At 43.6% G+C, this 26,772-nt stretch overlaps 1 protein-coding gene across 1 annotated transcript; it reads right to left on the bottom strand.

The window, feature by feature from the left end:
- Window positions 1–424: 424 nt before the first annotated feature.
- N4BP1 (NEDD4 binding protein 1) lies at window positions 425–26,772 on the bottom strand. The gene is made up of 7 exons (XM_053400215.1): window positions 26,290–26,772; window positions 13,404–15,094; window positions 6,147–6,277; window positions 5,071–5,167; window positions 3,931–4,038; window positions 2,576–2,683; window positions 425–1,536 (listed from the first exon to the last, which is right to left on the bottom strand). The coding sequence occupies exons 1-7, from the start codon at window positions 26,590–26,592 to the stop codon at window positions 1,203–1,205; spliced, it is 2,772 nt and encodes a 923-aa protein (XP_053256190.1). The 5' UTR covers window positions 26,593–26,772; the 3' UTR covers window positions 425–1,202.

Raw genomic sequence — 26,772 nt, 5'->3', positions numbered from 1 at the left:
AGTTGGTGCCACTCCAAGTTTACTTTGCTCCTTGCATTCCTAAACATGCTTCTACTACTGGAAGCATGTGTGCACAACTACCCATTCTATGAAAGATGCTGAGATGTATTTTAAAGGCAGGTTCTCAAACCCTGCTGTAGATGCCCTGCTTTTTCAGTGAGGGCCCATTCTAAGGTGGTTGTACACGTGACTTTCTTTCCCCGCTTTTCCAGCCGTGAGGTCACAGATATATTCTCTCAGGTCAAGCCAAAGATGTGGTTGCATATTGTACCCCAAACACACTAAATCAGTGTTCAAATGGTACTATGTGAACCCAAGCGTGGAAGCACCTTGTAGCTTCTCACAAAGGAAGGAGGAGCACTTGGCTTGAGCAGAGCCACCTTCAAAAGCTTCCTACCGGTACAAATGCTCTACAACAACTTCATTGATATCAAGTGGTAATGCCATAAAACAATTTGTTTTTATTGCCCACTATAAGAAGTTGGGAAGAAATGTTTCCTTCCAATGTTTTTTTTCCAAACTGAGAAAGAACACATATTGTAATAAAAGCTAGCAAACTAAATTGGACTACAATGGTTTTCAGGAAGTGACAAAATTCTAACATGTTCTTCCTGAGCATTCTCCAAAAGCTTCATTGGCACAGCTATCCCCGTTAGCCTGTATTTGGACTGTGTGATATTGTAAAAATTCAGTCAATAGCAAGCCAAGGGCTTGCATGCAGTAGTCAGGAAAGTATTTTGCCTTAAGATGGAGACCTCCAGCACTTGCATGATCAGGATATATGAAATGGCCATAATTTGCTCACTGAAAATTCACCTCTGTCTATTAAATCAGGCAATGAGAGAAGAAATAATGCCCATTAAGAAACCTGCAAATATGAATTCAATTTTAAGCAGAACTTAGATCTGCGGTCAGATCTACTTATTTCCCAAATAACTTGAAGTTTTGTAAACAATTTTCAAGCCAGTCAGAAATAAAGACTTGTTTTCTTTTTTTAAAAAAAATGCATCAATACAATTTTGTAAAAGCAACATAACTTAGATGAATAAAAAAGGGGGATCAGTGAATCATCCAAATATTAACAATTTTTTTATACAAAAGGATTAAGTTTTGACTATTCACAGATGGCCTAACACCAGCTCGTATGCATCTTTACATTAACAATCCAAACTGCACAATCCAAAGCTTTGCGGTTGTGTGCATCAGCCCAAATCAAGCACCATCGCAGACAGGGCATTCATGTCCCTCATGTGGGGATGCTGGGCAAGTATCTCTTCTATCTTCTCCCTCTGCTCGGACGTAGGGAAGATTTTTCTCAAGGCTTCTCTTAAGTGGATTGTTTCTGCAGTAGATCTTGGATGCGGGGGGAGGGCTGGGTTAGCATGAGGTGCTGGTGGAAACATAGTCAAGGCAGGTACGGCACCAGGTAACGGGCTCTTTGGCAACTGTCCACTACCATCAGTTGGCATCAGGAAATGCGATGTCCCAAAAGGAGGTGGGCCGCCACTTCCATGGCCATGTTGGGGTGGAACACCTCTGGAGAACAAAAACAACATTTCAAACTAGGAAGGCAAGAGAACAACCATCTCCCATGTTTCCATGGGGTCTAAAAAGAAAGATGCTCTAAAACAGGCTTCCTCAACCTCGGCCCTCCAGATGTTTTGGGACTACAACTCCCATCATCCCTAGCTAACAGGACCAGTGATCAGGGTTGATGAGAATTGTAGTCTCAAAACATCTGGAGGGCCGAGGTTGAGGAAGCTTGATTTAAGGTTTAAATTTGTTAAAGAACTCTGGATGACACAGTAATTTATTTTGCTTTCAGTAGAAAGGAACACTGATTTGACATTTCAAGTTGTCTCTTTCCACATTTGTCATTTAAAATAATAATGATAATAATCTTGATATGGCTGGTGATAAGGGAAGATGCACACATTTAATCATAATAAAATTTTTCTCTGCATTTGATGGACTTTTACAAGTCACCAATACAATTACAGAACTTTCTAAACTTGAAGTGCCATAGCATAGAAGCAGCAGTTCAGATTAGACCTTGCTTGCTTATGTATTCAACATTTTATGCAAGTCATTTTTACCTGACCTTTAAACACAATAAAGCTTTACATGATAAAGGACAAAGAACTGAGCCCCTCCCAGATGCAGACCGGACACAGGTAACAAAGCACTTTCCATGTGCCCACCGCAACCAAGCAGCAGATCTTCTAACAGCTGATGCAGCAGACCAGCTATTCATGAAAGTGCCTCACAGCTCCAACTGCAGTGTGTCCAATGTCGTCATGTGACCCACCACAATCTAACATCAAAGGATGTTACCAGAACACTTGCCTTCCTTTTCTCGGTGTTACAATCCAATGTTATACAAACGAACTTGGCGTCACCACACAGAGATAGCTGTGGTAACTGACGACAAGCAATTCCTCCTGCAAAACCACTGCTTCTTCCTATCTAAGGTCTTATGTGGTGTGATTTACATCTCACGACCTTCTCAGTCACACGAAGGGCTTTGATTCAGTGGTGGCATCTGTTTTCCCTTAAGCCCCACAGGGTACTCTACCTGAAACGGGTTTCCTCCTGAAGGAAACGTTCTATTCCTGGTCCATTTCGTCCCAGAGGATCATCGGGAACCATGAAGAAGTCTCCAACGAAAGTGTACGGCAGCAGCCTGCAACACCAAAACAGGCAGTGAGGAAAAGCAGTAGGAAGGAAAGCAACATTCAGATTTATAGACAGAAGTAATCTCAACATTCACACACTATACAAACATACAGCTGGTGTTCTTTGGGGGAGAGGGCGCTCTGGCAGGACACTATCAAATCATGAAACAGTCCTAAACCTGATGAGACCATAGGTTTACCTAGTTCTCCATTCTTTACTCTTCCCTAATCTGATGCTCTCCAGACAACCGGAATCCAAGCACATAAGCCCTAGCCACCATGGCTAATAAGGATGACGGGAGTTGTAGCCTAACAACATCTGGAGGGCACCAAGTTGGGGAAGGCTGCTATACTCTAACTGGCAGCAATTCTCCAGGATCTTGAGCAGAGGTCTTCCCCAGCTATAGTATCAAAATCCTTTAAACTGCAGAGACAGACAGGAGATAGAGCCTGGGACGTTCTTCATACAACATGTGCACTTTACTACTGAACTTCAATGCTTGTGGGCAGCACAAATTCAGCGGGCGGAATCCAGCCTAACAGAAATCCACTGCAGTTCCAATCCTAGGAGAGCTTTAGTTCAAACACTGCTTTGTTGAATTGGGTCTTTTCCCAATCACCTGTTCCACATTGTATTTCAAAGATATATGCCATTCACAGTCTCAGAATCTAAAAATCCACAAGAAGTCTCAACAGAGTGATTTCAGGAGTTTGCCTGTGAGACGCTGGGGACACATGATGGCCAAGCTTCCCTCTGCTCTATCCGGAAGTGGCTCACTAAGTATGAGTTCTCTCAGGTTATAAAGCTGGTGAATGTGTGCTGATGGGGTTTTGCCACCAGGGAATTCATGCTCCAGCCATGGCAGAGAGTTGATTGGCAATTCAATTGCCCTGTGCCCCAAATCCAAAAACAAACCTGAGAAATAAAGATGCAGAATTGGATAGGGAACATCAACCACCTCAAAATAAAACAGGAGCAGGGAACCTGTAGTTCGCAGGGTGTGGCCACACTACAACTCCCATCACCCCTGACCACTGACGGTGCTTGCTGAGGATAATGTGTGTTGGAAGTCTGGAGCCCAAGAACTATAGGGCTACAAGGTTCCCCATCTCTGGCAAAATCAGTAAGACTATCTAAATTAAGTGATTAAGCCAAAGCAACCTTTATCAGTCCCCGCCCCCCAAATATTGTAACCGATCACTTGTCCACCTGCCCACTGCACATTTTTGTAACTGAACAAAACTAACACATTACCTCTTTTGAATAATCTCCCTCCAGGATGTGGACTCATCCACAAATTCTCTGAGATTATCATTGGTGACAATAACTCCTCCAGTCTTTTCAGCGAGATGTAGCAAAAACCTACAACAACATTTGTTGGAAGAATCAGCATCCTTGCACTGAATAAATTTCTGGGCAACAAAGCAGCCATGTGCTACTGTGGATCGAGTAATCCTGGTTTTGTGACCCGCAGGAAGTCACACAGGAAAGCAGCTGCTGTGCTTCCTAGGTGGCTGATGATTTGGCCACCTTACTAAAGCTAAACAGGTCTGGGTATGGTCAGGGCCTGGATGGGAAATGAGGATGATGATATTACTACTACTACTACTACTACTACTACTACTACTACTACAGTGCTGCAGACCATATATTGTTCTGGGGATGCCTAAATCTGAGCTGGCCAGCATACAAAAAAACCACACATCTGTTGTTTCACAGAAGGCTTGGGACTAAACGATATGCAAAGTAGGTCTTTGGATCCTGTTCCAGGCATTACATCCATTAGGAAACTTGGGCTATAGGTTTATAATTAAATTGGTTATTAATTCTTAAATTAAGGCAAGATAACAATGAATGTGTTCCAGAAAGGGTTTCTAAATAATGCAAATGCATCATTAAGAAAATAAAATAAAGAGGGTGATCAGCAACATTTTGTACCAACTTAGAACTGGACACACACAGGGACAGTGCTTAGTCTGCAGAACAACAGGGCAAGTCTACACTTTTTCCTTGACGATGAGCTGAATCATATGTGCATGAATGACGTGTGGCTGTTCAACACTTCAGCTTGGTCTGCATATGCAGGAAAAAGAGGTAACAAAACTGTGAGATGGTCAAGTGGATTGAAGAAGGGACCACAGCTCAGTGGCAGAGCCCACTCTTAGTATGAAGAAGTCCCTAGAATAGCTTCTTCATACATTCACATTCAGAACCTGGAGACTTATATTAAGTGGAACACATCTCACAAAGGTATGCTATCTTAAAAGCAACACAGAATAGTATGTTAACAGGACAAAACAGATGCGTATCCCATTTCCCAACTCAATAAATGGCTCCTCTTGAGAAGAACTAGGAGTCGCATAACTGTCCATCAGGTACACAAACTCTTTTTACCTGTCATCATGAGATGCAATCCTGGCTCCAAATACAACCCTTGCAGGGGTGAGTGCCAAAATACCAACATCCTGGAGCTGGGTTAAGAAATGCTGTTCTGTTAAAACGAAAATAAAAAAGAACACATTGAAAAGAACTGAGTTTAGAAAGAACAGATGTTTTGTGCAGGATTTTATTTTGGCAGAAAAGTAACTATTGCAATGTACTATTATATTAAGTGAATCAGAGCATTCAAAGAGTGCCCATTATACTAACTTTTACAAAGGTCTGTTTTGTTATCCCTGAGCTGGGGATGGGGGGGAGGGGAGGGGAGGGGAGGGGAGGGGAGGGGAGGGGAGAGAAAGAAAGAAAGAAAGAAAGAAAGAAAGAAAGAAAGAAAGAAAGAAAGAAAGGAAGGAAGGAAGGAAGGAAGGAAGGAAGAAAAAGAGTCTGAAAGAACAGCAAGCCCTTGGAGCTCCTCACTAAAATGGTATAGCCCCATTCATTCATTTGTGCAACCTCCCCAGAATCCAGTTTTTTGGTCATGCTTATATAGGACAGAATGTTAGGAAGATGTGCCATTTTATATATAAAAGGTAAAGGGACCCCTGACCATTAGGTCCAGTCGTGACCAACTCTGGAGTTCCGCACTCATCTCGCTCTATAGGCTGAGGGAGCCGGCGTTTGTCCGCAGACAGCTTCAGGGTCATGAGGCCAGGATGACTAAGCCACTTCTGGCGAACCAGAGCAGCACATGGAAACGCCGTTTACCTTCCCGCCGGAGCGGTACCTATTTATCTACTTGCACTGTGCTTTCAAACTGCTAGGTTGGCAGCAGCAGGGACCGAACAACGGGAGCTCACCCCGCCGCGGGGATTTGAACCGCCGACCTTCTGATCGGCAAGCCCTGGGCTCTGTGGTTTAACCCACAGCGCCACCTGTGTCCCTTTTTATTTTATATATAAAATTAAACAAATCCAAATTGTTTACTAGATACCAGCTTACTTCCAGTAGTGTCGTTTTGTAAATAAAAATTGAACACAGGAGATGGGAATTGTGAAACTCCAAAGCAAGCACAACCCCATTAGATCTTTTACCTGTAATGTTAGAATCTCTCCTTGTTCGCCACTGTGGGACAAACACAGTGATCTTTCTGTGGCCACGTTTCCAAAAGTGATCAACAGCTATTGCAATTCCCCGACATGAGAAGATCTTCTGTAGACCATGGCTGCAGAAAGGAAAGAAAGGAGCAGAGTAATGTTTGCTAATCACCAGAGTCTGCTTTACAAGAAATCAACTGCTAAACATACAAGATGAAAAAGCATGTAAAGGTAAGAAGTGAACTGTTTGTACAAATGAAATGATGCAGTCCACCAACGGTACTCCTCGCTGATTTATTTATTGGGGGGGTGGGTTAGCCAATCTAAAGGTCTATGGAATTTGGATGCTGGAAGGACGTTATATCAAAGTCATTTATATCGAAGTTAGTTGGGAAACATAAGTAGAAAAATTCTGTAGGACCGCCTCTCCCTCGGGCACCACGTCTTGCTTCTCCATGTTCAGTCATGAAGGCTTCCCATGCAATTAAGGACAACCACTTCCAAGGTCCTTGATCACGCAAGAAACCCCCATGCGTAGAAAAGGCTCCCTGCTGCAGCAGCTACATGGGAAAGCTCAAAAGAGCCATGGAAAACTGCCCCCTTTTCTACTTGTCTTGCCCCTTAATAATTTTTCTCCTCCCCTTGTTTGTCCTGCTGCCGCTAACCCGTGACAGAGAAACATTTAGGCTTATGTAACCAGTCATGTTTGTGCAGGAACTCCCTTGGCAAAGCTAATACTATGTTATGCCGCCCAGTGCTACATAAAAACAGAGTTGTTTTCTCTTGTATTGTCTTACTTCAAGGTTTTTAAAGCAGGGTTCCCACAGGCCCATTGGTGTCTCATTCCCACCATCTTATTTACTTTCCTTGTGGCACACCAAAACTGAACAACTTACTTGCAACAGCAACCCCTTCTGACCCCATAGAGAAAACATTCTCCCTCCCATGGGGCCAAACAGCAGTCAGAGAAGTTGCTCTGGAGGTGGGAAACTGTCCAAAACCACCCCCTACACACACCAACCTTGCATTAGAGATTGCAGCCTGAGCAGCAGTTTTTTTTAAAAAGGAGTTTTACAAGGAAAAAAACCCCCACGTGACTATTATCTTGTAGTTTTAGCCTTATAGTCAATCACAACATTTCAAGATCTCTAAGAGGGTTGTAATAACTCTTCGTTAAAATGTTTATTGCACACTCATGCCCTTGCAACAGAAGAGGGACTGCAAGCTTAGTAACTGGGAGGAACAAAATAAACCAGCTGTACGTGCTTCACTCTTGGTAGTTCTGTTTATTTAGACTTCCTTCCTGGTATGCTTCAAAGCTAGTTACAATCTCGAGGCTCAGCACGCAACAAGGGGCAGATTAGGTGAGAGAAAGAGAAGCTTGCCCAAGGCCAGGTCAAGATATAGAGAAAGAAACAGCAAAACAGGCCCCATGTTGTACTAAATGTGGGCTTTGGAACTGGGAAGGCTGAAGGCCATTATACCAAACTAAGGTTGCATACACTCCATCCATTAAAAGCACGTGCCCACTTCCTTGGTCTCATTGGGGGAAGTCATGTGCTGGAAATGTCCAGTGTGGATGCAGTCTAAGAAAACAGTGCACTGAAGCTTCAGAGTTGCTGTCATGTGCACTTTGCTGCAATATATGAACTGTCTTGCTAGACAACCCAAAGAAGAACACCTGCCACCACCTACTTCTTTTTATTTCCTCTTTCCCCCTTGGGAAAAAACCCTGGAATATTCGCTCAGGTATAATTTCCAAACCCTGCACCAGGACACACTTGTGCAATGGGAGAAATTATGTGAGCCCAAATGATCAATCCACAGAGGAGGCTGCCTTCAGAAACTCTGGAAGAGACAGTACTTCAGGCCTGACCCCTTACAAATCAACATTCCACTGCAAAGGTGCATTTAACCACATCTCTGTCCTGGATATAGCAAAATGAGCCAATCAATGCAGAGTTGCAATAGAAATATCTGTCCTCAGACAAAGCTGCCTGTTGCTTCTCAGCAGGAGTTGCAACTCATGCTAGGTGGGTTGGAGGATTGGCAAAGTATGATGGGCAAGGAGGACTGGATGAAGCGTCATGACTGACATACCAACACACAATATTTTAATCATGACTTTTTGGAACAGAATTTTCTACACTTTACCAGCCTGGAGCCTATCCCTCTACATTCAAAGACCATAAGGGCAAGCAATGCTTGAGCAGTTCAAGTCCAATCTAGTTCAGCTTTCCGGGACCTGCAGTGGCCAATCAGATGCCCCATGAAGTCCACAGGAGAATGAGGCAATGTTGCTCCCCAGCAAGTGATAATCAGTGGCCCTTTTAACCTGGAAATAACTTCTAGGTATAATTATCTCAAGGATTAATACCAAGTTCATTCAACAAGTGTGGGCCCATATATAGCCAAAATAGCATGACTCATACCAATATACCAATAACAAACTTAGTTGGACTCTAAGGTGCTACTGGAAGGAATTTATTATTATTATTATTATTATTATTATTATTATTATTATTATTGGAAAAAATAAATCATGAGCTAATGGCAGAGGCAAAACCACACCATAACTTTGCTTGGTTTACACATTGCATGATATCCACCCTTCAGTGATCATTGCAAAAGTCTCAAAATACCCAATGAAGGCCACACACTTCCTTTAATAAGTTCACAGTTAAAACATGATGCATAGAATTATCACACAGTGTCAACTATTTGCATACCCTTCCCCATTAGTCCCAGTCTGGGCAAAAACTGGAATTTAAGATGAATCATAGTTGTGACTTTCATTTTACATCACTATTTTCTGAGCTTTTTGAAGAACTAATTGTTCACATCAGCGGATTTTTAATGCACCCCCTCCCCCTTTGTAATAGCAGTTTATTCTGGAGTCCAGTGATTTCACAATGGTGCATTTTCCACACACCCATATTACAGACTGCCCCATGCCTGCAGTATCACAACTGAAAATTGCTCCGCCTGTTCAGCTTAAAAAGCAGTATGGTGAGGCACTACAGCCTTGGCAACATGTGCTGACAGCACACAGGCTACCTTATTTAGTCCAAGAGTGGCCAGCAGACTAACTCCCCTCAGCCCCAGCCAGCATGGCCAAGGATTGTGGGAGCTGGAATCCAACAACATTGGAAGAGCCTCATATTTACTACCCTAACTTGGCCCTTTAGCTTTTTGGATAGTGAACTTGGTGGTGTTAATATCCCATCACGCGTGGGGCTCCGGAGGGTGGCGCAGAGCTGCCTGCGCTACCGGGCTTCCTGCAGCCCGGGCTTCGCGCACCTCTCCGCAAGCCTGGGGAGACCGGCACGGCTTGCGGATAGCAGGCTGTTCTGGGGGCTGGGGAAGCTCGGGCTTCCCCCGCGCCTGCCCCGTGCCTGGGGGGGGGGGGAAATATTTTTTTCTTTATTCCCCCCCCCCAAAAAATTAGGTGCGTCCTATGGGGCGGTGCGTCCTATGGGGCGAAAAATACGGTAAATTTGTTCTAGTCGATTACTACAGGGGCTTGGAATAACAGACAAGTATTGATTCTTTCCTTTTCTTTTCCTTTTACAAACTCTAGTCTATATTGGTATTTAATACAGATTTAAACATATTGGGCTACCTGTATTTAGGTTTCATCTGTTCTACAATATGTCCCCTATCCGGCTTCCTCAGCACATTTCTAACTACAGACCTGAGGAATACTATGGGTATCTTCCTAATGTGGAGATCATCCAGAGAGGCCTTGATCCAAAGGCCTAACAACAGATATGTGTAACAAAACCCCAACTACTGCTTCCCCTACAGTAGGATAAATCCACAGCATCATCTTCATCACAAAAGCACAGCAGCAGAGACAAGTGTGCTAGCTTTGCTCCCCCCATTGCTGTTCCAGGTGCACTCCATGAGGTGGAGGGTGATCTTCTGAAATGCAAAGCCTACTCTTCTCAATGAGAGGCCAGAGAAATCCCCACTTCAGAACTTCATCCTCCACCTTGTGAAGGGCAATCAGACTAGCTATGGGGAGGCAGAGCCAACACACTAGTCCCCAATGTGTATTTATTCTACTTGGATGTAGAATGTCTGAAAAGGGCTCTTGCCACTTGAAAATTCATTTAGAAGAATATGATTTATATTTCTCCTCAGAGAGAAAGAAAACTCCCAGAAAATGTTTTTCTTTCAATGGGAGAGGGATTTGCAAAAGAAAAACAAAACAAAACTTGGGAATAGGGTACTTAATTTCTCCTCTCTCTCATGTTCCAAGCATTTGCTTGGTTCTCTCCAAATGAATCCCTGGAATGAAGAAACAAGTCTCTGGAAGTTCTCTGGAATGAGGAAAGGCAGCTTGCGTTGGAAAAACAATTTGGAGCTGAAGGTATGGACAGGATTCAGGATGTACACCCAGAATTTATCTGCTCAAAATTTCCCTTCAATCAGGGTGGGTTTTTTTGGTTACACATATATTCATGCAATGGGTAGTTCCACCTTGAAGGCCACTGCCTTCAGGGGTGAGGTTGACATCTAGTGAGGTCACAGTGAACTCTTGTAACACCTTCCTTCTGAAATTACCTGCCTGTTAGTCTGGATGTAAAAGGTCTGTTGTGGTTTTCTGGAGTAGTCAATACCTCTCTCTTTCTCTCAGGAAGCTTTTGGGCTGCAAGTTAGCGGCTAGATCTGATCTCTGTTAAGATGCTCATAGGTTCTTAATTTTGGAATTACTGCATGGCTTAGTTTTAATTTTAACTTTGTAATTTCACTGAAAGATGATGCAGGGATCCTACAGTTAAAAAGGAGCTCCTTGGGGAGGTAGGGCGGGATATAAATACAATAAATGATAATAATTCTGCAGCATTTCCTTGTGCCAACACAATCAAAAGAAATAGGTTTGCCCAACAGTAAGTGTGGTGTTGTGTAACATCTGTTTCAAAAGCCAATGGTTTGGGTCCAAATTTGGAGCAACTGTTATAGTGAACCTAAAAGGGGCTCTCCAGTGTTAACCAAAGATTATTTACATTCTGTCTTTTGGTAGGTAAGCAAATCTCCACTGCTATGATTTACAAACAAAACAAAAATGTCCTGCAATAACCTGTTCTAAAGTCAGTTATGGAAAGCGGCATACAGTAGAAGAGGAAATTAGGTCTTACGAGTGTTTTAAGTCAGTGCTGCAATATTCTGATTAAATTAGACCAGGAATGTCTAATTAGTTAAGTAGCAGCTTCTGCATGTATTCATATAACTAGGATAATATGGAAGCTTATGCCATCATCAATTTGCTGGTCTTCAGGGCGCTACAAGACTCTTTAAAAACAACAACAACGCATATTATTAAACACAAGTACTGTACTTATAAAAAACTGCCAACCATAAACAAAAGTAGTCCCACATTTCCATTGAACAAAATGGAATGGCTCTAAGGTGGCGTCCATGACACATGCTTGCATCATCTATACATGCACTGTGTTTTAGAATTATTTTTTTACTAGCTGAACAGAAATTGAATCCACCTATCAACTAAAACCCATCTAATTAATATGTCTTTAATTGGGTAACAACCCTAATTTTAAGAGGGAGGGGCAAGTGTGTACATGATCTTGATTTATTACTATAGACTATTGTTAGCATTGCTTGGTGGAGTGCTTAGTTTTAGTTCATGCCTTTAGTTCAATACTACAGGTAAGAGGAAAGAAGGCTCCATACTACAAAAGAAGCTGCTACAGGATGGCATGCGTTGAGGTGGAGACAGCATTTTCTTTCTCTCCTGTAAAACTAGAACTCAAGGTCATGAAATGCAAGCGAATGACAGTAGACTCAGCAATTCAAGGTCGAAGAGCCCTAAGAGCAGCAGATGATATCTGCCAAGACCAACAGTGCCCACTCTTTCATTCACACAGCAATCCTCCCTTTGTACAGGACAGCTAGAAAGGTGGGAACATTGAGGGGGAATTTTCTGCCTCGTCTTGTTTAACAGTTGGCAATTGAAGGTGTCTTGCTCAAAGTCCCCCCAAAATCTTGAAGCCGGCAATGTGGAGAAGGGCTCTCAATTGTAAGACAGCCCTTATCATATGGGGCCTTAAATAAATGTAACATGTAAAAAAACCAAAAGAAATCCAGCTCCAAAATGCTGGCCACAAACATTTCAGGTTTTCCCAGCCATGTCTAAAATGCCTCCGATAACCCTTCCTCTTCACACTTTTCACAAAAGACAAATAGTCTGACAATTTATATTTACCCTGCTACTGGATTCCACCCTTCCTACAAGGAACTCTTCATGCAGGTAAGGCTGAGAGATGGTGACTTTTCAGAGGTTAATCAGAAAGCTTCAGAAATATGAACACGTATCACAAATATGACAGAGCTCATGAAGCATAGCAACAATGAATGTAAGCTGTTTGCTTGGAAGTCCCCAGTGCAAATCTTGTTTCAAAGGTGAACTTACTGAGTGGCCTCAGCAACCTACTCACACCCTCACCTGAGCTGTGACTAATAAAATTATGACCTTCCTTATAGTGCTGTTGTAAGGATGATTAAGCTAACATATATGAAGCACAAGGAACAATCTCAATCGTTATGTAGCTTTCATTCACACAAGTGGGATGATTTGAACCTGCAGTATATTCCTCAGTGAAGCTTAAGCACGCATGATGGTTGTGAAAAGAGGCAAGTCCAAAACAGGGTAAAGAACTGGCTGAGGACACATAACTCAAGCACCATAAAGAAAGCACGAGTGACAACTGAAGTGCATGTCTTAAGAGTGTGCTACAGCTGGCTTGCTCAGAAATCAAACAGGATATTCCAGACTGGCACATGCTGAGGGAACTTTTGGTTATATTGCCAATGCTTTTCTGGTTAAGAAATTCATGTCTGGCCATCTCATTGGCCAATCTTCATTTAACTATTGGAGTACAAAACAAGAGGTTTTCTTTACTTCAGATATCTGGATATTATTCATTGCTACAGAACATTTAAATGGTCCAACATGTCAAAAGGAGAGAGAATAGAGTCTGATCTAAATTTCCCACACCTCTCACCAGGAAAAGCTATGCGTTCGTATTTTGCACAATTCTGTATACGGTGTCTGTTTGATAATGTGTGGCTTGCTATGCCTAATAAAGGATCTTGATAAAATCCTGGTAAAATCTGCTTCCCCACCCCACCCTGGCTCTAAATACATGCACTTTTTTGTAATTCGGCCCCCCTCCCACACCTGCTTTCACTCTGAAATGCTACTGAAACCCAACAGTCATCAATACTCACGCAATTGCAACATTGCTGCCATCTATTACTATGTACTTTAAGTGGTCTCTCCCTGGCTCATTTTTCAATTCCAACTTGTATGGTGTTTTCAAAGATTCTTTAAACCTCTGAATCCCAGTGACTGAAGGGTCAGCATGATGACTGTATGACCCTCCTTTTCTCCTTTCTGAGGAAGGGGCAGTCATTTGCAGATGCTCTAGGAGATGATTTGTTTTTGGGGGTGGGAACTGCCTGGCTCCAAGCTGCAAAGGATTACATCGTCCATGCTGATCATGCTTCGCAGATGAGGGGTCTGGACATGCCTGAAGAACCATAGTTTCTTTCTCAACTGGTGGGTGTGGAGTCTCCGAGCCACCCCTTGCTACCAAGCCAGGCTCTTTCGGTTTCCTGCCTTTCACTACCCTTTGCATACTATCACAAGCATTCACATGACCGTCACTTTCTATATCATTTGTTTGGGAAATACGAGACTGTTCATAATAATAGTTTGAGACTGCTTTACTGCAGCCTTTGTATTGTGGATTTTGGCTTCCAGAAAGAGGAGTCTGGTTTTCACTGTTTGATATATGCGGTTTTCCTTCAACCTTGCACTGTGCTCGTGGAGCAGAGGTCATGTTTTGTTCTGCATTCTTTGGCTGCTTTAATTTCAGACCACGGTCCTGCTGGCCTTTACTGCTGGAGCTACCTTTATCTTTCTCTGCCCAAGTCCCAGCAGTCCAATGTAGGTCATCAACCTGGTCTTTCTCTTCAGAGACCTTTTTGCTCTCTCTTTCAATTTCTTCCAAAAGCAGTAGAGGCTCAGCCAACTGTCCGAGGTCTCCAATCACCTTCTCCACAATCTGTTGTGAGTAGCCCATGCTTTTGAAGAAGTTCACCAAAATGTTGTATTCCATTTCCTCACTTATCTCATCGCCTTCTTTAGTGTTCAAACCCGGACCATCCATCTCGCTGCTTTCATCAGTGACCAGATCAACCACTACTACATTGTTTTCTAAAGAAAACTGTTTCTTTGGTAGCCTTTCCTCAGCATCTGATGACCTCCTTTTACATGACTGCCTCTCTTTGCTTGCAGATGTCTCTAAGGAATTCAGTCCATTTATAGGTAAGAAATGTCTTTCTGGAGCATCAGGGAAGAGAGTGTCCATTTGCTTTGCTAACTCAGTGACTGGGGTACCTGCATTGTTTCTTGCTTCCTCATGACCTGTTCTGCAGTCATTGTTCATTGCAGACCGTTTCTGTATTTCACTGGGAAGAAGTTCTGGAGTCCCATCAAAATTGAGAGGGTCTACATTTTTACCTTCTGCTTTCTGGCTTTCGCTCTGTGCAAGGCTAAGTAGTTCTCTCTTCAGTGAGCTTGGTAAGATCAACAAGTCCATTGTATATTTATCCGCATGAGCTTCAACAAGTTGTTTGAACTGTTTTTTCACTTCTGACTCTCTGCTGTTCAGCAGACTTGTGTTGTTTCTGAAGAGACTCACAAACTGCTGAACGTGGCTTCTGGCCATGACAACAGGTTCAGCACCACCCTTAATGTTCAGGGTCCCTATCTCCACAACAGTAATATCAGCAAAGGTCCCCTGAATAAGGCAGTTCAAGAAGAGGCTCTGGGCTCCTACAAAAATACAGTGCATGTCTTTGGGATAATGCTCCCTCTCTTCTAATTCAGGTTCACAAATTCCTTTAATATATTCCTACAACAAAAAGGAAAGAAAAATTAGAGAAACTGGCATCTTTTAATTCAGATATCTACTTGCAATACAATTCACTTCCCTCACTCCTTGAAATGAACATCACTCAAAGCAAATCTGTCAATCAAGGATCTGAAGGGTCACCTAATATACTGGAATCACTGGCAGTCACCTCCTGGTTATATACACGTATGCACCATCACCATTTTATTTTATTTGTTATTTAAAGATAAGAAAGGGAGAAAAAATGAAGTAGGCAAGCAGAAATTCAGAAACTGGAAGTGTGTCCTGGATCTAAAAGGTTGACAGCTCCTGTTCTAAGGTTAACTTCACCACATTGGTTAGAACAAGCCTGTCAGAGATGAGGATTGAACTCAAAGGATGCACTTCCTCTAAACCTAATTATAATCACCCACCAAGAGGTGAATTTCAGGGTCCCAATGTGTACACATGTACCATATTTTTTGCTCTATAGGACACACTTTTTCCCTTCCAAAAATTGAGGGGAAATTTGTGTGCATCCTATGGAGTGAATGCAAGCTCCTTGGCTTCAGCGACAGCAATGCTAGGCCTCCGAAGGGCAGAGGGAGCACTCCCTCCGTGCTCCAAAGCCTTCGCATTGCTTTCGCTGAAGCCTGGAGAGCGAGAGGCGTCGGTGTGCACCGACCCCTCTCGCTCTCCAGACTTCAGGGATAGCCGTGTGCAGCCCCTCCGGCAGGGAGAGGCTGCATGGGGCTAAAGAGGAAGCCAAAACAGCGAGCGGGATCCATCCCGCTGGCTGCCTTGGCTTGTGACATAGCCGCGCGCAACCCCTCCGGCAGCGAGAGGTTGTGCGCAGCCTGTACACTGCTCTTTGAGGCTGGGGGGGAAATAAGATTTTTTTTCTTGATTTCCCCCCCTAAAAACTAGGTGCACCATATGGTCCAGTGCGCCCTATGGAGTGAAAAATACGGTAATTCCTGACTGTGACATGCAACAGCAGCCTTGCAAGGGCCTTCCCTCTTGCTTATTATTATGCACCAGCTTCCTGGCCCTGAAGATGGATGGGTTTACACATTTTTACGAAATGATGCAGGGGTGCCTTAGGCCACACTGGAACCCTTAAAAGGGCCTTTATTTTGGGTCAACCCTGTTTCGCCACCAGCAAATAGAAAAGGGCCAGAAAAGCAGAAACTGCTCAACAACAGCAATGACGCTGCCAAGTTCTGCCACCAATTTAAGAACAGCAACATTACACAATGAGCCAGCTGGGGTCTTGTGAATAAGAATTTGTTACTGGCACAATGAACGTTCAGTTATTTCCCCATCTTTTTGCTCTGCACAGGAGCTACTGCTGGGCCTGAGGAACATGAACTATTTTCCAAGGCTCTCTGAAACCTGTGCTCCAGCTCCCTGGAGGGTACAGTGAACTACAGCACCACAGCAACTTGGTGCCTTGATGCTGTAGAAGTCTTCTCACACTAAAGCACCTGCAGAGACACCAAAACACACTGCAGAGGAATCTGGGTCACACTGTTCACATTGGGAACTTGCGAGGCCTTGAACACTCTGAGAACTGTACAAGGCTGCACACTGCATGGAAAGACTGATAATGCGAGACAAGTTGTATTTACGGAAGCTTGTATATCATTACAGATCTCTGTTAATAACATTTTCTCATGGTCCACTCCTACACTTTGGTCTAACCCCCAGCCCCCCAAAAACGCATGACAAATGGTAAGCTGAGAGAAAAAGTGACTAACCAATGAGCTTCCTGAGTGAGCAGAGATTTGAAATCATGTCCCCCCTTAGCACTGGCTAAGAATGTATTTATCATCTGAATAAACCATACTTTTATATGTTAACAAACAAGTTAATTTTATGGCAAACCAAGTTATGCATTTAAGTTCCTGAAAGTAACAAGTGACTTTCCATTTGTAAAGTGTGCTGAAAAAGAAAAGTTTTGCATATTTTCCCATTTCCTCCAAAAGCTTCATGCCCCCTCCCCTGAAAAAAAAAACACCAATTCCCATCAAGCCTTCAAAATTCTTGGAAATTTTACATTGCTACTGATAGCCTTATCCTCCAAGAATATATCTCATCCCCCCCCCCCCAATTTACAGCTGTTCAGCTCTGAAAGCACTTACTCTTTTAGAACATTACACAACCTGCAATATATGAACTACTCGTTGAGAAATCCCCATGACCTTTTTGGCCTTCCTGAAACAGGTGGAAAACAGGTATTGCATGGAAGATCTCATTCTATGTCCACTTTTCAAGAGAGCTTTTCCTCTTTCTTAAAAAAGCAGCCCTGTCGTGACCACTTTATTGAGGAAGGTGCAAGAGACTTATTAAAACAAACCAACCAAAAAACCCAAGGGCATTTCCATTCAGGAACCGAACTTTCTTTGCACATGCAATCTCCAAGAGCACATATCCTACCCAACAGAAACATAGGAAGCTGCCTTATATCAAGTCAAACCATAGGCCTGTCTGTTAGTAGTTAATACTCACTAGTACTGTGGCTTTCCATAGTTTCCAGTAGGAGTCTTTTCCAGTCCTATCAGTAGATGCCAGGGACTGAACCTGGCAAAACATGTGCTCTGCCACTGAGCTAAGGCCCTCAGCCTCTACAGAATTCCTAAATCTAAAATATGAACATGTTTAGAAGAAGCCTATGTAAGAATCATTCTCCCTCCCTCTCCCAAAGAAGTCCAATGACATGTTACCAAATATGCCATTTTCTCCTTGTCACACCTATCCCTACTTTGCAACTATGGGTCCTAGGAGAGCGAGAGAGAAGAAGAAGACAAGCATGCCCTAGTACCATTTCAACATAACAGTATATTTCAGATTATGAGAACAAAAAGTTTAATATAAACTCCAGAAATAAAGTCCAGCAGCATATATTCAAATCATGAGCACATACTACTGTCTTGTATTGTATTGTATTGTATTGTATTGTATTGTATTGTATTGTATTGTACTGCATTCAGACAGAGTTGTACAGGGTGAGTCTTTTAAAAGAGGCTTCATGGAACATGTGTACAGTCATACCTCGGGTTACACATGCTTCAGGTTGTGTTTTTTTTGGGTTACGGACTGCTGAAACCCGGAAGTACTGGAACACGTTACTTCCGGGTTTCGGCAGTCGCGCACACTGAAGGTTGCGAAGGTTGCGGATCACGTTCGCAACCCGAGCATCCACTGTACTCTGTATCCACGGGGCATCTTTTAAAGGACATATCCTGTACTTCTCATACTAATATCCCCAACACAAATTTTAACAGCTTTGAAGAGGTTACTTATAAACAACGGAAACAATACAAATTGCAACATTATGGTTTTACCCCTTAAAAAAAATAGCATGGTATATTTCTTAGTAATAAACCCACAATTGGGCAACTGCTTGAGGCAAAAAGAAAAGATCCCGTGCTCTTTTGCATTGCTGTTCTTGTGCCTACATCCAAGAGAGTACTGAGAAGGGAAACCAGAAATGCGTGTTTTACTGTAAGGTAACTTGCACACAGAAATGTGTGTGTCACTGCAATGCATCATACAAACAACTGTATTTGATGACTGTCTATTCAGAAACTTTGTTTGGTTCAGAATGCTGTGGTGAGGTCATAAATGAGTTTTTGCCAGATGATCATGATATGCTGGCATTTCAGGATCTTTCACAAGCCCCCAATTCATTTCTGGATGCAATTCAGAAAGCTGCTTTTTAAACATACAGTCATACCTTGGAAGTCGAACAGCCTAGTTCTTGAACGTTCTGGCTCCTGAACGATCAAAACCCAGAAGTGACTGTTCTGGTTACCGAATGTTCTTTTGGAAGCAGAACGTCTGATGGGGCTTCTGCAACTGCGCTTTGGTTTTCAAACATTTTGGAAATTTAACGGACTTCCGGAACGGCTTCCGTTCGACGTCCAAGGTACGGCTGGATAAAGTTTTAAGTGGCTGAGGTATCTGAAGGACCGTATCCTTGCATGAATCTGTTGGGCTTAAAACTTAATTCGTCTGAGTGCTCTAGTGCCTCTGCCTTTGGGTACTAGGTTGGTGCATATGGATAGAAAGAGGACCCTTTTTTTGCAACAATATCTCATTTTCAGAATACCCTGTAAATAACCTTCCTAACTATATTCAACTGTGCCAACTAAACCTAATCACCCTGTGAGCAAAATATGTCAGGGAGACTGTCATGGCCATCTTCACAGCTGCTGCTCCACCATCTCCCTTCTGTCACGGACACCATTACAACCAACTTCCCTGTGAACATGAGGAGGAGCCAGCAAGGCAACTGTCAGTACCTCCACCTCTTCAGATGGGCTATTTAAATACCACACACAAGTTTTACTGCTCTTAAATGTATGCCACTGCTCTTAATTTACCTTAGGTTGGGATTGCGGGCACCATACATCCTCAAGTACTTTCCTGGTGCCCACAAAACCTCAGTGCCTGCTGCATTCACCAGCCTCTTTATGATGAGGTGGCAAGGAACCTTTCCTTCAAAGCACAAAAAGGTGCCAGAGGAAGTAGGGTAAGCAATACTATTTGCCACTTCCTCTTCTAGCTCTGTGTGCTTCTCAAGGCTCAGATAAGCACATGAGAAACTGAGCAGAAAGGGGAGTGACTGAAAGGATAAGAGGGAAATAGGAGCTGAAGGAAAAAGGGAAAAATCAGGGAGGAGTCGAATGCTTGCTGGATTCAAAAGGGAGAGTGCAAGAATAATAATGTAGTGCCGGAGAGAAAGAAATGTGACTCTGAGAGAAAGGAGGGGGTGAATCCAGATCTAGTAAAACAGATTATATTGAAATTACTTACATCATTTTTTCACAGTCCCCTCACTCCACTCTAAACCACACATGTCATTAATTGAACCATAAAAGTCACAGATTCAGTTCTTTTCAGTTCTGTCATGGTGCTTCCTCATAATTTTACAAGGAATTCTCTCAAACCACAGGTCACCTCTATGTTTATATATGCATTTTTTAGTTTGCCATTGGTTTGTTGTCATCTTATCTAAAAACCATGATGATCCATGTTTTAGTGATGCTAGCAAGTAGTGAATCTGTGTGTGTGGGGGGGGTGTTACAGTGTAGTCTATTAATGTGAGCTTTAATTTGATGGTGGTGAGGGCCCTGTGTAAAATCATGCATATTCAAGTGAACCTGTTTTAATTCTGCCGGATCCAGCTTTTACCCAACCTCCTTGGAAACACAAATAATTTATATATTCAAGTGGGGATGGGAGAAGCTATCACGGCAGTCGCTCAAAATGCCAAATGTACCCATGGGTCTCAAAAGGTTAGTGATCCAAAACATTATGTATGCTGTTCTGCGTGCCTTATTAGCTTGTGTGGGGTTAACTTAATTAAAACCAACTTATTTTCCATTGCATTTGATTTTATTGTTACCTCTTCTAATGGTGCTATTTAGTTATCAGTTTTATGTTTTAATATTGCTAATGAGGATTTTATTGTCTAAGTGTTTTGTCTTGTAAGCTACCTTGGGGGCTGAAATCAGAAAGGCAGGGTAGAGATATTTTGAAACAAACCATCCAATAACCCAACTCTTTAGAATTTTCCTTATTACTACTACATATTACTACAGAACAACCTACACCTGAGCAAAAATTCCTTTGAACATGCAGGGAATCTCTCTCCAATCCAGTCTTAAGGCGATTTCCTGTAACACATTTATATTGATTTACAAACTAACTGTGTAAAGTGTAAGCATGAAAAACTGCTTGTAAATTTGTACTACACAGCTACTCTTATCAACACATTAAGGTATATTTCTGTGGCATTCCTGTGTTTGCCTCTCCTTAATGTGTGAAAGGGCCCCTTCCTGAAGATCTGAGCAGCTCTTCTGCTGATCTAGAATGAGTCTGGATTTGAACGCAAACTTACATACAGTTGTACCGTGGTTTTTGAACAGCTTAGTTCTTGAATGTTTTGGCTCCCGAACACCGCAAACCCTGATGTTACTGTTCTGGTTTGCAAACTATTTTTGGAAGCCAAATGTTCAATGGGGCTTCCACAGGTTCCGATTGGCTGCAGGAGCTTCCTGCAGCCAATCAAAAGCCGCACTTTGATTTCCAGATGTTTTGGAAGTCGAACAGACTTCCAGACGGATTCCGTTTGACTTCCAAGGTAGGGCTGTAATTGGCAAAAACAGCACAAGCCTCAGTCACATTGAATATTTTTAAGGAGTAAAGCAAGTGTCATTCTGTGGGTTTTGAAAGAAGTTGCATGTGACTATAAATATATCCTGTGTAAAACTTATTTGTGGTTTAGCCATGTCATTACTTTGTGGGCTGATCACCTTTCCTATTTCCCACAATCTAGAGACATTACAACAGCTCACACTGAAAGACAATTGCTTAACTCTGTGGTAGCAAAGCAATTCTCATACTTTGGTCCAGGGCTGGAAAAGTATTTCCAAACTAAGAATGGACAGTTATGTAGCCAGGCTTGAGGATTATAAATTCAAACTTATGGAGTCTACCTGCCTCCCTGTCCCTCCATCTGAACAATAAAACACAAAATTCTATGTCAAAAAGTATTTTTTAATCCTCGCTTGACACAAGGAAGGGGAGAAATATTCATGTCACCTTATTTTTGGTAGGCAGAAGGATTGTAGTTCAGTGATTTTGCATGCAGAAAGCCCAGGTTCAATCACCTGCCTGAAACCCCAGGAAGCCACCGGAGTCAGTGCAAAACAACCTTTAGCAACCTAAAGCCCTCCAGATGACTTAGACACCTACTGACTATGCTTGTCTATGCTTTGTGCCTATGCTGAGTGGTAGAGGGATGTGTGTGTGTGGAGAAAACTGCTGTTTAGGGAAACAGATTCCCATTTCAGGGTACATGCAACTATTTTTATAATGCTTTGTATGCCAAATGCTTAGGCTCTTAGGCAAACCAAGGGTCTAACAATTGTCAAAACCTGATCTCAAAGGCAAACACTAATGGTTTTTTTTGGCGGGGGGGGGGGGAGAGGAAGGAGTGGAAGGTATACTTCCTACCCAAAAAATGTACACTCCCCCCACTGCTAAAAGTCCTAAGGCAACTCCCCCATTATGTTAGTTCCAAACACTTGAATAAGTTGTATGAAGGGAAAGTAATTTACTTGCCTGATAGGAAAGCAAGACACACTCATAAGGATGTATGGCCAAGTATGTCCCCTATATAAAGCACTAAGCGGCTTCTCTATAATTCTTTTATTTTTTAAAGGGATATATAAGCATATCTCTTTCCATACATTCAAGAACAGTACCATTTAAGGAAAATCTTTTATTTGGCTGAAGCAAAAAAAAAAAAAATCTTATTCCATGCATAAAAACATATAAATAACAATTTTGCAAACCGAAGTGATGGGTGGCCCAAATTTCAAGCCCCTCCAACCTAACAACTGGCAATCACTGCAAAGCTTTTCCTGTCTCCCTCGCCTCCTTCATTTTGGGCACTGTGTGTTGGCAGTTCTCTCTTTTCTTATTGGGCTGGCACCATTTCCACAACCTACAAATTGCTACTAACAAGGTTCTACAACTAATTGGCAAGTGCTGGCCCCATGTCTTTGGAAATTCATAATGGGCCAGGATTTGCCAGTTAATTGTGGAACTAGAAATGACTATGCAATACTGCTGAAGGGCAGCACCATCAAGGCCACATGTTTCTCTCCTTCCATCTGACACCCACATGCTTATTTTTTGTGATAGTGGCACCCTAAGTACTTGCTGGCCAGCCACCAGCTCAGGCTCCTGTTCCACTGCATTATATATATATTTTTAGAAATCTCTTCCTCCTCCCTCTACACAGTATACTCAAATATTTGTGTAACTGAGAAGTACAAACAGGTATCAAGAAACGTACACTGAGTTCCCCAGATTGATGGTCAGCGTCTTGCTAGCATCAGCACATCATATGCCCAGAAGGATACAGTCCTGGTTGAGGGCAACCTTATAAATCTCAAAAAGTCTAGCAGAAGAAAACAGTCTTTTGCTGATTTTGAAGATTACAATAGGGAAGGCTTGGCAGTTCCCCTGAAAGCAACTCCCATTACAGCAAACTTTAGTTCAGGTGGCAGCAGCACCTGAATTTGTAGATCATGCTGTTGAGGACCCCAGAAAAGGAGATAAGTTAACATGGTGTCAACTGAGTGTTAACATTTAAAAATTGTTAAAATTGATGGGATGCTGCCAAGGCAGATTCATGACCTTTGTCCATTACAAAATTTTACATAGCAACAGCTCATCCTGAAACAGCAGGCTTCTCACACTTGTTGAGTGGCTCTAACTCACCCTGAGCCCTCAGAATAAGGCATGCTATAAAGCAAATATATCCCTCTTGTGCTTATTTTCTACACAGCCAAATACATATAGTTCGCCTTAACTAAAGAGCCACGTTTTGCGTGGGGATCATGCTCCTGACCCCCTTGCGTGTCAGCGGAGCATGCATCAGTCCGTCCCGTCACCACGCATATTGGACAAACATAAAACAGTACTTGCCTGTATTTTTAGATACACACAATAAGATGCATGTGCATTTTGTTGACACACATTGTACACAAGAGAAATACTCTATCTCAAGGCCTTAAGGCCACTGAGTTATAATCATGTTCTATTGTACCTGAAGCTATTAACCTCCTTGAGCCCTTATGGTAAGGGTGGGCAAAAACCATTCTCTTGTCAGGTGTAAAATATATACACCTCACCTGGGTACTTAGGATGGGGCGCTCTATAAATCCCTTTTCCGCATGTCTATATGTGCAAGCACGTATGCACACACATACTTGAATGAGGAAGAAGGAAACTCATTTACACCCCACCCTATCTCATGGACTCAAAATGAGTAATATATACATACACACTACATTCTATTATTTGTGTGTGCACAGACAGACAGATCTGAACGTGTATGTGGGTGCTATATGAAAGGAAATGAATGACCCAATGAAAATTGGCTTGTTAAACCTTACTTTCATATATTGTAAACCAGTGTAAGATAGTATCCCACTAGGACAGGCATAGGCAAACTCGGCCCTCCAGATGTTTTGGGACTACAACTCCCATCATCCCTAGCTAACAGGACCAGTGGTCAGGGATGATAGGAGTTGTAGTCCCAAAACATCTGGAGGGCTGAGTTTGCCTATGCCTGCACTGGGATCATAACCTACTTGTTAGCAGAGCTGTTTGGTTGCTTTAATGCTATGATATAATAACAGGTGTTACATCACACACACACACACACACACACACACACACAGAGTAAGGCTATCAACAACTACTAGTCAAAATGGCTATGTGTAGCCTCCAGGTTCAGATATCATAATGTCTCTTTTTTTCCAGGAAACTTTTGGATCATCCCCCTATACTATACCTTAATGTAACTAAGCCAAAGCACATGCTGTTGAAATATCACAATCTTCCCCGGCCTTCATTCCTCCCTATCCTCCATTCCCTGTGTATAGTTTAGATTTTAAGCCCCCAGGAGAGGAAGCTGTCATATCCGTTTTTTAAAAAGAGAACCATTTACACACATGGTGCCATAACAATATCAATTGCTGGGAAGCAACAACAGGAAAGGGTTCCTGCCTTCATCTATAAGGAGAAGGGATGTAAGCTCAGTGGTACACCATCTGCTTTGCACGCAGAAGGTCCTAAGTCCTGCTTGTAGGCTTCTCAGAGACAAGGCGGGGAATACTGGACTACAGAGACATTTGGTCTTAACCAGCATGGCTTGCGCTTTCTCTCTCTCATATTTCACACACAATATACCAAGGACGGGGGAGCCTGTGACTGTCCATACGTTGTTAGATTCCAAGTCCCATCAGCCTAGTCAACACGGACAACAGCCAGGGATTGTGGGACCTGTAGTGCAACAAGGCTACAGCCTCCCTACCTCAGCTATATATAAATACACAAATACAGGAAGCTGCCTTATACTGAGTCAGATCATTCATCCATCTGGTTCTATATTGTCAACACTGGCTGTTAGTACCATGGTTTCAGCTGGAGGTCTTTCCCACCCCTGCTTTGTGATGGAAGGGTTTGAAGATGGGCGCTTTTAAAGGTAAAGGTACCCCTGCCCGTATGGGCCAGTCATGTCCGACTCTAGGGTTGTGCGCCCATCTCACTTAAGAGGCCGGGGGCCAGCGCTGTCCGGAGCCACTTCCGGGACATGTGGCCAGCGTGACGAAGCTGCTCTGGCGAGCCAGCACCAGCGCAGCACACGGAAACGCCGTTTACCTTCCCGCTATAAAGCGGTACCTACTTATCTACTTGCACTTAGGGGTGCTTTCGAACTGCTAGGTGGGCAGGAGCTGGGACCGAAAGACGGGAGTTCACCCCGCCGCGGGGATTCAAACCGCCAACCATACGATCGGCAAGCCCTAGGCACTGAGGTTTTACCCACAGTGCCACCTGCCACCCGCTTTTTTGGGGCGCTTTTACATGAAGGCAAATGTTCTGCCACTGAATCAAAATCATTTCCCTATATACACAAATATATCACAGCCCTATTAAAACAGAAGCCGTCCAGAGTTGTTGTGGTGCAGTGTTGGACTAAGAGCTGGGAGGCCAATTTTCCCACTAAGTTATGAAGCTCTCACTAAGTGGCCTCCCGCAAGTCACTCACTCTCAGCCCAACCTAACTCACAGGATTATTGGGGAGGAAGTAAAGTGTATTTGCCACCTTTAGCTCCTGGGAGGAAAGGTGGGATATTCATGTAAAATTTAAATACACATACACCCTCCCTTGCCTGCCTACTACTATGCGCTGAGTGAAGCCCTTTATTTCATCTGCCCTGAACCCTCCAACATTCATCTGCACTGGATGTCCTCTGCTTCTACAACCTCACAGGGTTGTGGTGAGGACAAAGAGCAGGAGGTGCAGTGGTGTGTTAGGCAGAAGCCTGGAAGATACTAGGGTTCAAATTCCCCGACTGGGCCAGGAAGCTCACTGGGTGACTTGGGGACACGGTCACTCCCTCTCAGCCTAACCTACCTCCTGGGGTTGTTGCTATGGAGATGAAGGGGGGGGGAGAAGAAGAACTGAGCTCCTTAGGAGTAGAAAAAGGTGGTCTGTAAAGGAAATAAACCAACGAACAATGGATAAGCTATTTTGAACTGCTTTGGAGGGATGATAAGGTATAAATGCATTAAAACAATTAACCCCGCCGCCGCCAGCACCCAACCTCCCTCTGGCTGCTCCATACCTTGGCGGCCCGAACGTCCTCCCGCTGGCCTCGGAGGCTCAGCCAGATCCTGCGCCCGGCGGCGGCGCTGCTTTGCTGCTGCCCGAGATCTAGAGCGGCCCAACCGCCGCTGCTCAGCGACCCCAGGATGGCCAGGCGGACCCGGAACAGGCGCTCGATGCTGGCGCGGCTCCGCTCTAGGGAGCCGCTCTTCTCCGCCGGCGCCGTGAACTCGTCCAGCACCGGCTCGGCTCCGAGACCTTCCGGCGGCAGCGCGCCTGCGGCAGCAGCGGCTTCGTTGCTGGTCGTAGCGAAGGTCGCCATTACAGCGGCGAGGAGCGGTCGGAGGAGCGGCGGCGGCGGGAGCGTTGCTGGCGGCGGCCGCCCCTGCCGCTTCCCATCGCTTCGGGCCTTGCGAGGGAGTCAGGACAACAACCCCGTCGGGGAAACTCCCCCCGCCGCCCTGCCCCACACCCCGGAAGCGCTAATGCCTCATCGCTATGC

The sequence above is a fragment of the Podarcis raffonei genome, chromosome 8 (genome assembly GCF_027172205.1).
Source record: "Podarcis raffonei isolate rPodRaf1 chromosome 8, rPodRaf1.pri, whole genome shotgun sequence".
NCBI lineage: Eukaryota > Metazoa > Chordata > Lepidosauria > Squamata > Lacertidae > Podarcis > Podarcis raffonei.
The sequence above is the reverse complement of the archived record's forward strand: the minus strand, read 5'-3'. Positions and strand labels throughout refer to the sequence as shown.

Bases quoted from the DNA above. Each gene is read 5' to 3' on its own strand.
- N4BP1 (XM_053400215.1), bottom strand. From the start codon at position 26,592: ATGGCGACCTTCGCTACGACCAGCAACGAAGCCGCTGCTGCCGCAGGC. The intron at 5,168-6,146 runs GTAAAAGATCTA...TCGTTTTAACAG, and splicing joins GAGAGATTCTAACATTACAG to AACAGCATTTCTTAACCCAG. The intron at 1,537-2,575 runs GTAGAGTACCCT...TTTGTTCTCCAG, and splicing joins CAGGAGGAAACCCGTTTCAG to AGGTGTTCCACCCCAACATG.